Raw genomic sequence first — 16296 nt, 5'->3', positions numbered from 1 at the left:
GAGAGACAGAGAAAGGTCTTCCTTCTGTTGGTTCACTCCCCTAATGGTTGCTACAGCCGGCGCTGCACTAATCTGAAGCCCGGAGCCAGGTGCTTCCTCCCTGTCTCCCATGGGGTGCAGGGCCCAAGCACTTGGGCCATCCTCCACTGCACTCCCGGGCCACAGCAGAGAGCTGGACTGGAAGAGGAGCAACCAGGACTAGTACCTGGCGCCCCAACCGGGACTAGGACCCGGGGTGCTGGCGCCATAGGCGCAGGTGGAGGATTAGCCTAGTGAGCCATGGCGCCGGCCTTTTTTTTTATTTTATTTTTTCTACAGGTAGTTATAGACAGTGAGAGAGAGAGAGACAGAGAGAAAGGTCTTCCTTTTCCGTTGGTTCACCCCCTAAATGGCCGCTATGGCCGGCGTGCTGCGGCCGGTGCGCCACACCAATCCGAAGCCAGGAGCCAGGTGCTTCTCCTGGTCTCCCATGCGGGTGCAGGGCCCAAGCACTTGGGCCATCCTCCACTGCACTCCTGGGCCACAGCAGAGAGCTGGACAGGAAGAGGAGCAACCGGGACTAGAACCCGGGGCCCATATGGGATGCAGGCACCGCAGACAGAGAATTAACCAAGTGAGCCACGGCGCTAGCCCCACACCCCTTCTAAAGAGAAACCCACAGCCCTACTCAGCGCCACAGCAGGGTAGCCTGCTGGGCCCTGGCCAGGGTGTGCCAGGCTAGGGGCTGCAGATTCTCTTCCCACCTGGTCCTGAGCTCTGCCAATGGCCTCCAGACACCAGGGGGTGGAGGGGACGGCCAGGGGCCTGTGAGTGGTGTGTGACACGGGCAGAGACGAGCAGCCAGGGGAGGTCGGGAAGTGGGGGGAGTAGCCGCCTTGGCTAGAGCCCACCTGGCTGCCTCTGTGCCCAGCAGCCAGGCCTGCCTGGCTGAGGCGGGAGCACTCGTGCACCACAGAGCCCAGAGCTCAGCGGGACACACGTACCTTCTAGGTCGGCCAGCAGGGTCCTGGCTCCCATGACAGTCACTGTGGCAGCCTGGACAGATGAGGAAGCCCGGGTCAGGGCGGCTGTGGCCTCCTGGCGCAGCTGCAAAGGAAGGGAGAGGTTGGGCAGCTGGCCTGACAGGTGCACAGCCCAGACGTGAGTCAGGCAGGCACACGCACACGGGGCCCTAAGACATCGCCGTGACTCTGCCGCTTAGTAATGCTACTCAGCAGGAGCACGTGCCCGGCTCATGCTACAAATGTTAAACCCTGGACGCCTCCCAGTAGCTCTGAGCCACAGCAGCTCAGAGGAAGAGCGCTAAAGGGGAGACGGACAAGCGGACGCTCACGGTCAGAATGCGGCTGCGTGTCGGCCGCTGTCAATCACAAGTTGGCAGTGTCTCCCCTCCGGCCACTGAACAGGACTGGGTACTTAAAGGATGCCCAAGATGTGGCTCATCCCACAGTGGGATGTTACCCAACCACGCTGCAGCACAGGGGAGCGAGGCTCAGAAGCACGGCGCTGAGGGAGGGCGGCCAGATACGAGTCATGCGAGCTCATTTTTGTGAAACTTTCAGAGAGCGGACAGGTGGTTGCCTGGGGCTGGGGGGAGGGGGAACGGCTGTGGAATGACACAGGCACGTGACAACCGCACAACGCGGGGAAGGCACTGAGTGCCGCTCTTAAGACGGCTCGGGGTACGTAACGTGGATCTCAGTGCCGTGACAATATGAGAAGTGGACAAACCATACGGGTTTGAGAGCCCCCAGATGCTGTCTCAGTCTCGCTCTGCAGGCTCAGCAGGGTGGGCAGGAGGAAGAGGGGGTGGGAGCAGCGTGGGGGGGTGCAGCCGTGACTCTCGGAGGTCGCCTCTCTTCCTGGCGTCCTGGCCCAGGACGAGGGCGCTGGGGCACGGCCGTATCAGTGCCGCGGGGGCGCCAGCACAGCACAGCTCCCCAGTCTGTGGTCTGGCAAAACCACAACCTGGAGGAAATCTGTGTGATGGGCACGTGGGGATGTGGATTCTTGGGGCTCTCTTGCACCCTATCAGTGAGTCTAGTATTATTTCCAAACCAACTTCTTTTTTTTTTTATTTTTATTTTTTTAACAGGCAGAGTGGACAGTGAGAGAGAAAGAGACAGAGAGAAAGGTCTTCCCTTGCTGTTGGTTCACCCTCCAATGGCCGCTGCGGCCGGCGCACCGCACTGATCCGATGGCAGGAGCCGCCAGGTACTTATCCTGGTCTCCCATGGGGTGCAGGGCCCAAGCACTTGGGCCATCCTCCACTGCACTCCCTGGCCACAGCAGAGAGCTGGCCTGGAAGAGGGGCAACCGGGACAGAATCCGGCGCCCCGACCGGGACTAGAACCCGGAGTGCCAGCGCCACAAGGTGGAAGATTAGCCTAGTGAGCTGCAGCGCCAGTCCAAACGAAGTTCTTTTTAAAAACTACTTTACAAGGCTCTTTTACACTTGAATGGGTTGGAAACCACAAGATCCAGCTAAATTCACCCTGTAATTCTTCTAGTATTCCCTGACCTTTGAATGTCATCTCCCCTTCGAGATCGTAAATGCCAAACTCGGGTTAAGTGGCTGAGTCCCCACGGCTGCTCAGATCAGTCCTCGCTGAATCTCTGGTGAAGATGCTGATGGAGGAACAAGACCCATCCCGGCTGTAACTGACGCCGAGGAAGGCAGCGGAGCTGTCGCCTGCCTGTCCCCCGGCCCCCATCTGTATTCTCTTCTGGGAAACCAGGGTCCCCAGCCTCGGCTCGTGCAGTCTCTGAGAACATGTGGGGCTTGGAGGTGGCGTGAGAGAGCGGAAAAGAACTACATCCTGGTGCCGGGGTTGTGACCCAGAGGCCTGCAGCATGGCCGTTCCTTATGGGCGCCAGTTCGAGCCCCAGCTGCTCAACTTCCCATCCGGCTCCATGCAACTGCACCTGGGAAGGTAGCAGGGCTGGCTCCTGAAACCACGTGGGAGACCCGGCTGGAGTCCCAGGCTCCTGGTTTCAGCCCGACCCAGCCCCAGCCATAGCCATTTGACCAGCAGAGGAAGAAAGAGTGTGTGTGTGTATGTGTGTGTGTGTCCCTCTCACTCTGCAACTCTGCCTTATCATACCAAATAAATAAAGTGAGAAATTTAAAACTGCTGCTTCCTGTCTGCTCTCCCCGCTCCAGCAACCCCCGAGCCCAGATCACCTGCAGGGCAGCCCTGGCTTCCGCAGGTGCCCTGCTCCAGAGGACAAGAGCTGACCTGCACGAGGGGCTCCGTCTTCTGCAGCGTGGCTAGGGCAGTGGCCCGGAGGGCTCGGGTGGCCTTGGTGGCCATGCGTTCTCTCGATGCAACCGTCTTCTCCAGCGACCCCGCTTTCCGGCTCAGGTCCCTGGCCTGGGATTTCTGAGGCTGCAGGGAGATGGGGAGGGGGCAGATCCCCTATTCAGAGAGAAGCACTGGGCGGGGCTGAGGCTGGGGGCCAGCTCCTGGCTGCTGGCCTGGACCCCAAGCCTTGTGCCCCTGCAAACCTGGTGGCCTCCATGCTGTCCTAAGAGACCCCTCCCCAGGTCCATGGTCCTGCAGCTGAAACCCTGGGGCTGGGTTGCTTCAGAAGACAGAATCTTTTGGGCTGAAGCAGAATTGTGTGGGTACCACACAGCATCCAGTTCCCTCGGTGGCAGGAGGGGCTTCCAAAAGCTCAGGGCAAATGCGTGTTGTGATACCAAAAATGGTTGGCACCAGAATAGACGTATCTTTCCATCTGATGTCCTATTAACTTTCTGAAGCCCCTTCATTACCTGGGCCTGCAGCTGCGATGTCACCAACAAACGTTGGCCGGGCCCTGACGCTGCCAGGCCGGCCAGGGGATTATCTCATTTGAATCGACTGCCACAATCGAGCCACGTCTCCTACGTGTGCTGGGCCCCACTGGTCTCCCCAGCTGCTAGGGCCCCCACCCCCACCCCCAAGGTCGGCCCAGCTGACCCGTGATCCAGGGGCAGCCAGTGAGGCCAGACGCGGGGCTACATCTGCGCCAACTTGCTGCACGGCGGCCAGCACCCTCCTAGCTTCGGGCAATGCTTCTGCCACAGCTGTGCCCAACGCTTTCGGGGCCTCCTGGGCCTCCTGGTACCTGAGAGCAGACAGAGGCCAGGACGGCCGTGAAGTAGGGCACCCACGGGCACCTGGAGCCTCTCCCACCTGTCCTGGCAGAGTCGCATGGGTCCTGGCGGCCGGCCTCAGAAAGCAGCCGCTACCCAGAGACTTCCGAACGAAGCAGAAAGGCACCCAAGGGAGCTGGTTCTCTGTCCCAGACCCGCCCCTGCTGGGTGTCCACCGCAGGACCACAGGTTTTGCCGACGCTGGGAAGGAGAGAAATGCCAGGAGACGTGGGGAACACAGGGGCCCAGGCCCTGTTCTTGGCTTGGTTGTGCCCTTGCTGGTGGCCTTGAGCCTATGGCTCTCCACTAGGACACAGAGACCCTGGAGCTGCAGGGTTGCTGTGGGCTCTTAGCTCAGACGGCCCACGGCTTGGTCATCAACCAATCAGAATGGTTTCCTGAGCTGGCCGGTTGCCTGGTGCCTGTTCTGCCCAGGCCTCCCCGACTATGGGCACCGCTGGGGTGGAGACCGCTGGCTTCCTTCCTGCCCCTCACTCTGCTCCGGCAGCCGGCGGCCTTGCCCCCAGGACCGGTCATGTGACCTCACTCCAGCCATGCAACGGGCCCAGGGCTGGGCACCCAGTCCAAACTGAGCCATTCAGATTCTCTCATTTGGAGAGGTTAGCGTGGAGCTCGGCAAGGTGCTGGTGGGTCCTGCACTGGCCCTGGAGCTGAGAGGACAGAGGCAGAGGAGGCAGCTGCCCTAACTGGGGGCAGGGTGGGGTACCCGGGAGCTGCAGGGGAAGACAGAGGTTCTTGCTCTGGGCCGAGCAGTGCCCCCGACCCCCTCCCCCTCACGAGCCACTTCCTGTAATTAACCCCTGGGCGGGCCCACTCCAAGCCGGATCATGCAGACCCCCATGTCCTGACCGACCACCCAGAACGGCAGGGCTTGGGGAAGCAGTCCTGGAGTCAGCAGCCTCTGGCCAGGGCCCCTGAGCTCCAGGAAGCCAGCTCCACGTTCCTATGTGCACCTGCAGAGGCCTCACCTGTCCTCCAGCTCCCGCTGGGTCTCCAGGGCCAACCTCCTGTCCACCAGACTCGAGAGAAGCACGTAACTGGCGTTGGAGGCCAGGAGGGCCCTCCGAGCAGCAGCTTTGATCTTGGAGGCAGTGTCTCTGTGGCTGCGTGGAAACAACACCCCCAGACCGTCACCCAGGGCCCACACGGACAGGGCAGGGGCTTGAGTCCAAACCCACACGCCCGGCCACCTGGGCTGCTCGCCGCCCGGGAGGACAGCCACAGTCAGGATCCCTCTCCTGCTTCTGCCTAGGGAACCCTGACACCCCTGTTCCTGGGGTTTCTAGTGTAAGCTGTTGTCCTGGCCTCTCAGTGTGCGTTATAGTGCATGGAATTTCCATGGACGTTATTTTTTTTTTTTTTTTTTGACAGGCAGAGTGGACAGTGAGAGAGAGAGACAGAGAGAAAGGTCTTCCTTTGCCGTTGGGTCACCCTCCAATGGCCGCCGCGGCCAGCGCGCCGCGCTGATCCGATGGCAGGAGCCAGGAGCCAGGTGCTTTTCCTGGTCTCCCATGGGGTGCAGGACCCAAGCACCTGGGCCATCCTGCACTGCACTCCCGGGCCACAGCAGAGGGCTGGCCTGGAAGAGGGGCAACCGGGACAGAATCCGGCGCCCCGACCGGGACTAGAACCCGGTGTGCCGGCGCCGCTAGGCGGAGGATTAGCCTAGTGAGCTGCGGCGCCGGCCCATGGACGTTATTTTAAGGTTAGTTATTCATGGTTGTCAGAAGCCTATTTTTAAAGCAGAAGAAAAAAAAAAACCTCCTTCTTTTCTCTCATTTCACCTTTCTTTGTTGATTACTAATCACCTTAGATGTTGTTGCTAGTGGATGTATGGTAGATGCATTGAAGCTTTTCTGATAATTATTACATGATTTAAGACAATATATATTTAAAATAAATATATACAGTAAATGTATTGAGCCATGTTAACCTGCCAATGAGATCTGTGAAAAAGTAATGGCCTCATTTTTCCATTTTTAATTTCTTTTACCTTTTTGTGAAGCGGCTATATGTGGCATACATGTATTTAAAAAAAAAAATAGGTGTAGAGTGGTTTTTTTTTACACTTTTAACTTAGCATGAGGTGTTGAACTATTACCATAGATCAAGTTTGTCTTCTACACTAAGATGTGAGGAAATTGTGATTTATTCTCTCCACCACAATTGAATTACACATTTATGATCTAATATCATTTTGAAACACTGCAGTTTACCATGGGACACTGTATATATTTCTTGCCATAATGGTAAATGACTGATTGATATATTTAAGAGTTAATAAATTTGTGATTTCTGCTGAAAAAAAAGTCACCCTGACGTGCACAGCACGGAAGAGAGAGGGCAAGACAGCCCGGCTTTGCCACTGCCCTGTCACAGTGTCCTTCAGCTCCCGTTTCCTCATCCGGAAAAGGAGTTCCAGTCCTCAGCACAAACCAAAGCGGAAAACGCTGCAGATCCTGTGTCCTCAACATCTTCAGCCGATTTTTCTTTTTTTATATAAGATTTATTTAGAGAAAGGGACAGAAAGAGAGAGGGAGAGACAGAGAGAGAGAGAGAGGTCTTCCCTCTGCTGGTTCACTCCCCAAGTGGCCACAACAGCCAGGCTGGAGCCAGGAGCGAGGAGCTCCATCCAGGTCTCCCACGTGCGTGCAGGGGCCCAAGCTGTTGGGCATCTTCCGCTGCTTTCCCAGGCCACAGCAGGGAACTGGATCGGGAAGTGGAGCAGTCCAGAGACGAGCCGGCAGCCACATGGGACGCCGGCACCACAGGGGCTTAACTACGCCACAGTGCCGGCCCCTAAGCTGTTTTGTGTCTGTTTTTAAGATTTATTTTATTTATTTGAAAGGCAGAGTTAGAGAGAGACAGACAGAGGCATAGAGAGGAAAACAGAAACATAGAGACAGAGAGAGACAAAAACAGAAATCTTCCATCTGCTTGTTCTCCAAATGGCCGCAATAGCTAGGGCTGGGCCAGGCCAAAGCCAGGAACCAGGAGCTTCATCCAGGGTCCCACATGGGTGCAGGGGCCTAAACACTTGGGCCATGATCTGCTGCTTTCCCAGGCACATTAGCAGGCAGCTGGATCAGAAACAGCAGCTGGGCCAGCGTCCGTATGGGTGCTGGCATTGTAGGTGGCAGCTTAACCCGTTATGTCACAGCGCCAGCCCCCTAAGCGGCTTCTCAAAGACAGGAGGTGACGGAGCGGTCACTGCAGCACAGCAGATTAAGCTGCTCCTCGGGACACCTGCACCCATGTCACAGTGCTGGTTCAAGTCCTGGCCACTTCACTCCTGCACCAGCTTCCCACTAACGCATCCTGGGAGGCAGAAAATGATGGTCCAAGTGCTCAGGCCCCGGGCACCGACACGGGAGACCAGAGTGGAGTTCCGGGCTCCCGGTTTCAGCCTGGCCCAGAGGAGTAAGCCAGTGGACGGAAGGTCTATCACATCTCTCTCTCTCTGCCTTTCAAGTAGATAAAAATTTTTTTTTTTTTTGACGGGCAGAGTGGACAGTGAGAGAGAGAGACAGAGAGAAAGGTCTTCCTTTGCCGTTGGTTCACCCTCCAATGGCCGCCGCTGCCGGCACGCTGCGGCCGGCACACCATGCTGATCCGATGGCAGGAGCCAGGTACTTACGCTGGTCTCCCATGGGGTGCAGGGCCCAAGCACTTGGGCCATCCTCCACTGCACTCCCGGGCCACAGCAGAGAGTTGACCTGGAAGAGGGGCAACCGGGACAGAATCCGGCGCCCCAACCGGGACTAGAACCCGGTGTGCCGGCGCCGCAAGGCGGAGGATTAGCCTAGTGAGCCGCGGCGCCAGCCCAAAAATATTTCTAAAAATTAGGAAAAAAACACGACAGTACACGACACTACCCAAATGCCCAGCAAAGGCCAATTAGATAAGCAGGGTGTGGTTCCTGCGTGCGCTAGAGTGTTCTTCAGTGGGGAAAGGAGTGAAGCGCAGGCCCACGCCACAGCGTGGGGAAGCCTTGAAGTCAGGAGGCTGAGTGGGCAGAGCTGGACACAAAAGGCCCCTCCTGTGTGACCCCACTGACCCCAAACGCCTGGGGCCGGCAAACGCACAGAGGTGGAACAGGGCCACAGGGGACAGGAGGCCCAGCAGAGATGGCAGTGAGGGTCACTGGGTTTGGGCTTTGTTTTAGGGGTGATGGAATTGTTCTAGACGCGAGGTGGCTCTGAATCCATGCCAAGCTCTGAACTGCACTGCGTGTGGACAGATCTCAGCGCAGCTGCTGGTCAGGAAAACCCTGCAGACGCTCGAGTCTCAGCTGAGCGAGCTTTGCCCTGACATCCCTGGAACCACAGTCTGCTTACAGCCCCTCCCGCCCACGTGGGGACATCTGCCCCCGCCAGGTTGCTCTCACACTCATCTGGTCCCAACTCCTGTGCTGGGGCTGACCCTGCTGCTGGAGCCCCCAGGAGAGGGGCTGGACTCCCCAAGGCTGCTCCGATGCGTGGCCAGCCCAGGCCGGGCCCCAGGGACTTGGGGCTTACCTCCGGGCGAGGGCTCGGGCCTCTGTGGCCAGAAGGCTCCAGTTGGTGGGCTGGCTGGGCCCCTCCTGGGGAATCACCTTTAGAGAAAAAGGAGGGAGAGGACACCTGGCTAACACCGGGCAGAGGCAGACGGCACCAGTGGTTGTGTCCTCGCCCAGGGCCGGCCACAGAGTCCACACCCAGCGGGCAGAGGCCCGACACGAGGGGATCCCGCAGCCACCGCCCCCCGCCCCAGACCACACAGCCACCGTCTCTGCGGCCGCGGCTCACACTGGAGCGGCAGAGCGGGCGCTGTGCGATCCCCATCTTGGAGAGAAAGCCGAGCCTCCCCAGACGGGGCAGGTGTGCCCAGGTCACCAGATCAACAGCAAGGCAGGGGCTGGGACCCACACCAGGCTCAGAGGGAGGGAGTGCCCGGGGGTACCAGAGATGTGAGAACGGAGGCCGCGTGGGCAATCTCCTCGTGCGAGGATCCCAGGACCGCCTCCAGGTCGGCCAGCTGGACGCAGGGCTTCCGGGCTCCATCCTGGCCACAGCGCGCGCTTCCGCTCAGCACCCGCAGCCGCGCCTGGGCGGCCTTCACAGCTCCCTTGAGGCCAACCATCTGCTCCAGGAAGGCCTCCTGGGCCCCTGCAGGAAGCCCCCAGCCCAGAGGTCACACAGCAGTGACGCATTCACACCAACACCCTCCTCCCCCAACCCCCAGGGCCTCCATCCGTGCCTCCTCTCCCCTCGGGCATAGCCGAATCCCCTCACTAGCTCTGAGCACCCACCGTGAGTCCCAGGGGCAAAGTCTGCCCATCTTACGGATGCCAAAGCCGAGGCCCAGAGGAGGTAAATCATGACCCAAGCTGTCTGAGCCAAGACAGGCCACTCCGGCATCGGGGACAGCAGTGACCCTCTGCCACCAGTCAGCTCTGCAAGTCACCGCGTGGCTCAGGTGGGGTCGTTTTAAGATGTGGCATCTGGCAGCTCCCTCTTTCCACTGCCAGTCCTGCCAACAGGTGCACAGCTCACCCACCACTGCTGCTCGTGGACACGGCATTACACACGCTAATCCACTCACTTGCAGCGCTCCCTAAATTTCCACGCTCCCCATCGCTTTAGGGACAGTTTCCTTTTCTCTAACTGAGGCTACGGCAGTGAACAAGACGGCGGAGAATCAGAAGATCTCCACCTCTTCAGCACCTGGGACAGTGCCCAACACTGACTTGGGGGTGAGCGAAGACATGAACAGACCCAGCTTACAGGCGGGGAGAGCAGCCGTGGGCCCGACACACAGCAGAGGCGGTCCAGGGGATGACATGTGACCAGACCAAAGGTTCCCTGGGGGCGGATGACCAGCCAGCCCCCTTCACCCGCCTCCTGCTCTCCCCGCACCTTGCAGCAAGGGGCCCCTCTGGTAGACGTCCCCTCGTGGCGACTCTCCCTGCAGAATGTCCAGCGGCCCCCAGGGACTGCCGCAGTCAGACTCCTGCAGCCACCCCTCCATCAAGGTCAGCCTGGCCTTCAGCGTGGCCGCCTGCAGGGGCACAGGGAAAGATGGGCGTGTGTGAGGCTGTGGATGTCTCCTGGGCTTCTTCCTGGCCTGCCCTCCAATCCTGCCCTGGGCCTTGAGGTCAAGGGCACACCCCAGCGCTGAGAACCAAGCCTGGGCCCCCCACCCCGAGCCATCCCTTCCCTTCTCACACCCACAGCACCCACAAAGCCACACTTCTGTGCCCCTGCGTGGCACGGGGGGCCGCCTCCCCCAGGCCTGTCCCCTTAACCATGCCAACGATATCTGCGTTTTCAGAGACGCATTCAGAGCCGGCCCTGGTGCGAGTGCTTGAGTGCTGGCCACGTCCCCATTCGACGCACCTGTGAGACAGGGCCACGGGTCCGAGCCCGGACCTGGATTCCACAGCCCTCAGTGAATGCCCTGAAAACCAGAAGGCTGTCTATCCCAGGGCCAAACCTGACGGGAACTCATTTGGAAGCAAAACCGCCCTGGAAAAGGCTACTCGTAACCTTTCCGGACCCACGTGGCACTCGCCCCCATCTGTTCCCTGCAGCCGGCACACGGCCCTGTGCCCACACAGCTGCTCCACTGGTTTCCAGGAAGGGCGTGTAGGCCTGGACTTCTTCCGATTTGGAGCAGGAGGGGGACCTTGAGGCTTCCCAAGGCTGCCTCCTGCCTGGGGCCTGGGGGAGAGGAAGCCCCCCTGGGGAACCCCAGGGCCTGAACTCCTGGCCCCAGCGCCACCCCGTCTCCCTGCTCAGAACTCAACCCGCAGCCCTGCGTGGGCATCACACTTCCTCCCGCTCTCTTCCCAGAGGAGGTGGAACCAGGACAAATGTGAGACCTCGGCCCACAGGGAGAAGAGCCACCTTCCTCCTGTCCACCCTGAGCAGGGGAAGGCAGGGGTGAGGGCTGGGCCAGGCTCGGCACGAGGAGAAGGCGGCTGGTGGGCACTGTGGGTGAGGACAGCCCCCAGGGCCTGGCACGGAGCTGGCACTCACAGGGGCCACAGGCGGGCTCACCTCGTCCTGCACCAGGCCGTAGCAGGATGGGCACTCCTGGCACTGGGTGCCGTCAGCCGTGAGGAAGAAGTTGTCGCGACAGCGGTCACACTTGTAGCCCACGAAGCCAGGTCTGCAAGTGCACGTGCTGTTCTCGTGGCACTGGGCCGAGACGGCACCCAGCGGCGAGCACCTGCAGGCTGGAGGGGTTGGCAGCACGGGTGCTGGGTGCCCTGATGGTCGCCCCTGCACCCTCACCCCTGCAGCTCCCAGAAACCCCCGAGGCAGCCTCAGGTGCACGTTCCTGGGCCCTTCCCCGGAGGGTGTGATCGGAGGGTCGGAGGGGCTGGCTGAGGCTGATCGGTTTAAATGTCCCTGGGATCTGAGGACCAGCCGGGTACAGGAGCCGCCAACTCAGCCCAAACACACAGGCGCAGAAACTGAGGCCCAGAGGGTGGCCTGGTGATCCCGGGCACACCAGAAGGAATCCAGCAGTGGCACCTGGGACGGCGTTCCCAGCTTCCCCTACAGGGCTGGGGAACCTTTTGTCTGCCAAGGGCCGTTTGGATATTTATGACATCATTTGCTGGCCTTACAAAATTATCAACTTAAAAACCAGCCCACTAGAGATTTATCGAATTCCGAGTCCCCGCCTTCGACTGCCGTGGCAGAGCCAGACCAAGTGATTTCCCCAGCCTCCCACAGCAGCCCCACCTGGCTCCACACCTCCACAGCCTCGCTCCCGGGACCCGCCCTTTGTCTGGCCACGCCCTCTCCCCAGCTACCAGCTTTCCCATTGGATGTAGACCTCAGGCCCCACCTCCAGCCAGCAGAGCACCCCAACTCCTTACCACGGCAGCCCTTGATGGAGAAGCCGAAGAAACCCAGTTGGCATCTGTCGCAGGCCAGGCCTGTGACGCCCGGGCGGCAGGGGCACTGCCCAGTCTCTGGATGGCACTGGTCTTCCTGGGAGCCCAGCGGGTGGCATTTGCAGCTACAACAGGGGGAGGAACCAGGTGTGGGGTAAACTCCTGTGCCAGCTGCGGCTGGCCTGTGCAGACCAGGCTGCCCCACGCCACGCAAGGTGAGCGGCTTCCGTAAGCTGGGCTCTGGGAAGCACGAGAGGCCCAGGATGCTAGCTAAGTAGTAAAGGGGGAAAAGACCATGGGGACATGCGTGCTGGAGGACTCTGCCCCTCCGTTGGGAGTCCCCATGCAATTAGCAGAGTGAAGGCTCTGAGGAGGAGCCGGCGCTGTGGCGTAGTGGGCTAATCCTCCACCTGCAGTGCCGGCATCCCATATGGGCACCGGTTCGAGTCCTGGCTGCTCCACTTCTGATCCAGCTCTCTCCTGTGGCCTGAGAAAGCAGTGGAGGATGGCCCAAGTGCTTGGGCCCCTGCATCTGCATGGGAGACCTGGAAGAAACTATTGGCCCTTGGCTTTGGAGCAGCCCAGCTCCGGCCGTTGCAGCCATTTAGGGGGTGAACCAGGGGATGGAAGACCTCTCTCTCTGTCTCTCCCTCTGTCTGTAATTCTGCCTCTCAAATCAATAAAATCTTAAAAAAAAAAAAAAAAAAAAGCCTCTGATGAGCCCTGCAGGCAGAAGCCTCCTGGCCTTACTCAGCTCTCCCTGGGGTCTCCACTGTCTGCCAAGATGCCTGCCTACAGGGCTGCCATGGCCAGAGCGGACACCAGTGACCGGCGGCCCCAGGGAGAGGAGCAGCGTCCACGTCACCTCCCTCAGGGCTGTTCCTGGCCTGCGGCCCGGGCTGCCGGGGCCCTGAGTCCGACGCCAAGGGCCCGTCCCTTTGTCCCCCTTGGCGAAGGGCACAGAGGACGTGGGATGACACACTCCAAACCAGGCCCCTCCCTGGAGGCTCTGCCGCAGCCCTGCCCCACCCACCTCTGGCAGCCGCTCCCGGGCTGGAGGCCGTAGAAGCCGGGGAGGCAGCGGCTGCAGTCTCGTCCAGACACGTGAGGCAGGCAGGGGCACTGGCCGGTCACGGGGTCGCAGGGCGTCCGCGTGCTGACTGAGCCCCCTGGGTTGCAGCTGCAGGCTGGGGTGGGAGTAGAAAAGAGTGTGGGGGGGTGGTGGCGAAGCAGACCGTCCACTCAGTCTCTAGGTACCCGGTAGAGGCTGAGCCGCTGGGGCAGCCCCCGGAGACGAATCGTTTTCAGCCCAGATTCCTAACCCCCGGCTGGCAAAAGGATCGGGGACCAGCTCAAGCCTCAGCTCATTCTTGACGTCCCTGGAGAGGCAGCCCGGGGCCGTGGGGCAGCACGGAAGGTCAGAGACTGCCGGGGTCACCGGCAGGGCCCCGAGTCACGTGACCCCACTAGCCTGTCCGTCCCGAGGGCGGAGTCTCACCCTCCGCCAGGGCTGTGCTTCTCCAAGGGGCTGTGTACAGCAGGAGGTGGGGGCTGGTGTGTGGTGCAGAGGGGGAGGCCTCTGTCTACAACGCTGTAGCCCCTGTCAGGGTGCGGGTTCCAGGCCGGCTGCTCTACTTCCCGTCCAGCTCCCTGCTAACGCACCCAGGAAGGCAGCAGAGGACGCACCAAGTGCTTGGGCCCCTGCACCCACATGGGAGACCAGGATGGAGCTCCTGGCTCCTGGCTTCAGCCTGGCACAGCCCGGCTGTTGCAGTCATTTGGGGAGTGAACCAGCCAAAGGAAGAGTCTCTGTGTCTCTCCTTCTCTCCCCATCACTCTGCCTTCCAAATAAACGCGTCTTAGGGGGAAAATGCTAGAGGTGAGCAGGGTGACCGTGGTGCTGTGTGGGAAGGGTTCTACAGAAAACCACTTGTGCTAAGTCTGAGTTCCTCCCCTGTGGGCCTTGGGGAGCCTTCCATGGGCTGCTGGGCACCGTGGTCCCCCGAGCGGGGGACAGAGGGCTGACAGCTAACCCAGACAGCAGGAAGGGGGTCACCAGGGGCAGGTCTTTGTTGGGACAGCCTATGTGTAGCTGCAGAGTGCGAGGTGAGGCCCAGAGACCAAAGCAGGGAGAGAATCCCAGTGCCAGAGCAGCGGAAAGGGGGCCTGGAGGAGAGGAGACCCTTGCACTTTCCAGACAAGGAGACAGAGAAGGGAGGGAACTCGCCCGAGCTGCACAGCCCCGTAGAGGGGCCACCCCGCTGGGTCCTGAGCCAGAGCACAGCTCGGGGGGTGGGTACTCACGCGTGCATCTGTCCGCGGGCCGGGGGGCCAGGGCGCTCCCGTAGAAGCCCTCCTGGCAGCGCTCACAGTGGTCGCCCGTCGTGTTGTGCAGGCAGCGCAGGCAGCGACCTGACAGCGGGTCACAGTTTCCTACGGCGTTGGGGTCCACGTTGCCGCTGCACTGGCACCGGCGGCAGGCCTGGGCGCGGCCAGAGCGCCCCAGCGGGTCCCCATAAAAGCCATCGGCACAGATCTCACAGCGCCGCCCTGTGTGTGCAGAGAACACATAGGCGGAAGGCGAAGGGGACGTCCCCCAGTCCCCTAGCAGGCCAGGGCACGGGCTCCGGTCCTGGTCAGCCCTTGGCTGGGCTGTGTGGTCTCAGGCAAGTCACCGTGCCTCTCTCAACCCCGGCTCCTCGCTGGTAAGCCAGACACCGGTAGCCAGTCCATGGACGAATCTGCGTTGAGTACGGGGCCTGGCGCAGGGTGGGGGTGGGGGTGGGGGTGGGGCGCGGTAGGGGCTGTCATCAGCCTTTATCCTCATCACTGTCAGCTTCACCATCCTCATCGGCACCTGGTCACACCCTCCCCACCTCCACCAGCATCACCCTCATCACCACACCGCCTTCAGCAATCATCATCCTCGCTATCTTGACCACCCCACCCCCCTCCTCACCTTGATCATCTTCCCGCCACCACCACCACGGCCTTGGTCACTCTGCCCCATCACTCCCGTCACCTCCCCCCTCGCTGGGGCCCCTTTGCCTCCTCTGCCCCGCCCCCAGCTCTGGGTCGCTCATCTCAGACTCCTGCCCTCACCTCCCGGCCCTCGGGTCATAGCGAGCCTTGGAGGAGGAGGTGGACGCGGCGGCTCTCAGAGGTCTGCTCTGGACACAGGTAGGGCTCAGAAGAACACGCCTGTACCGCGTGCTCCACACCGGGTCACAACCCCTGCAGGCACACCCATCTCCCTCCGTCTATACCCATGAAACGGGTCCCTGGGGGGAGCCGTGCCCCTCTGGGGAGCTGTCCTGCTCGCCTGCAGCTGTTCGGCCCTCCTGATGTCCCAACGCTGCTTCCACTGTCACAACTGGCGTGGACTCACGGATTTTAACACCTGTGTCGTCACGAAAAACAGGTGCGGGCCCCCTGCGCCCGTCACACCCAGCAGTGCAGCTGAGAGCCAGTTAACCGATCAAAGGGCCGAATCTAGGGTGGAATGTCGGGGAACCCTGATGACATCAAGCTCGTGGAGACGACCCAGACGCAAGCGGACAAATAGCGTGTCTGAGCGAGACGCCCGTAACGGCCCCAGAGAGACGGAGAGCACCGAGCAGTCACCGAGACCCAGAGGGAAGAGGGGCTGCTGTTCACGCCGACCTCCTGGGGGCTGAGCTTGTGGTGGTGCAAGGTCCGGCGGGCGGATAGGGCTGACGACCGCACACTGGGAACACTGGACACTGACTTACACGCTGAGCCGGGCCGCATGAACCACACACCGGGCTGGCGGCGCAGCTATGACGGCCGGTTTTAGGTTGTATGTTACATCACAATAAAATATTAACAATGTAACATATGAAGGCCATCGGATTGTACATTTTAAATGATGAAATGCTGGGCACGTGAATTTCTCCAAAAGCTGCTAAGAAAAAGCCCGAAGCCTGGGAAGGCCCGGGATCTGGAAGCAGGAGTGAGGACTGGGAGAGGCCTGGCGCATGTGTGTACATGGGGTGTGTGTGTGTGTATGTGTGTGTACAGGTGTGTGTACATGTGGGGTGTGTACATGTGTGGTGTCTGTGTGTGGTGTGGTATGTATGGATTGTATATGGTGTGTGTATGGTGTGCGGGGTGTATATGTGTGTGTGTGTATGGTGATGTGTGTATATGGTAAACAGTGTGTGTGGTGTGTATGTATATGTGTATATGGTGTGGTTGTGTGTGTGGTATGCGTGTGGGGTATGTG

At 60.4% G+C, this 16296-nt stretch overlaps 1 protein-coding gene across 1 annotated transcript in view; it reads right to left on the bottom strand.

Annotated features, from left to right (window-relative positions):
- The window catches only part of LAMC3 (laminin subunit gamma 3), a 56456-nt gene that overhangs the window by 7385 nt on the left and 32775 nt on the right, over positions 1 to 16296 (bottom strand). The window contains exons 14-24 of the mRNA XM_070058191.1: positions 14355 to 14600; positions 13084 to 13237; positions 12033 to 12175; positions 11203 to 11381; positions 10060 to 10201; positions 9104 to 9309; positions 8680 to 8756; positions 5131 to 5265; positions 3966 to 4113; positions 3240 to 3389; positions 984 to 1086 (exon numbers count right to left, since the gene is read on the bottom strand). Coding sequence (XP_069914292.1) covers positions 984 to 1086; positions 3240 to 3389; positions 3966 to 4113; positions 5131 to 5265; positions 8680 to 8756; positions 9104 to 9309; positions 10060 to 10201; positions 11203 to 11381; positions 12033 to 12175; positions 13084 to 13237; positions 14355 to 14600 — 1683 coding nt within the window. The remainder of the gene's footprint in view (positions 1 to 983; positions 1087 to 3239; positions 3390 to 3965; positions 4114 to 5130; positions 5266 to 8679; positions 8757 to 9103; positions 9310 to 10059; positions 10202 to 11202; positions 11382 to 12032; positions 12176 to 13083; positions 13238 to 14354; positions 14601 to 16296) is intronic.

The sequence above is a fragment of the Oryctolagus cuniculus genome, chromosome 1 (genome assembly GCF_964237555.1).
Source record: "Oryctolagus cuniculus chromosome 1, mOryCun1.1, whole genome shotgun sequence".
In the NCBI taxonomy this organism is placed as follows: domain Eukaryota; kingdom Metazoa; phylum Chordata; class Mammalia; order Lagomorpha; family Leporidae; genus Oryctolagus; species Oryctolagus cuniculus.
Note: the sequence above shows the minus strand (reverse complement) of the source record. Positions and strands in the feature narration are given on the sequence as shown.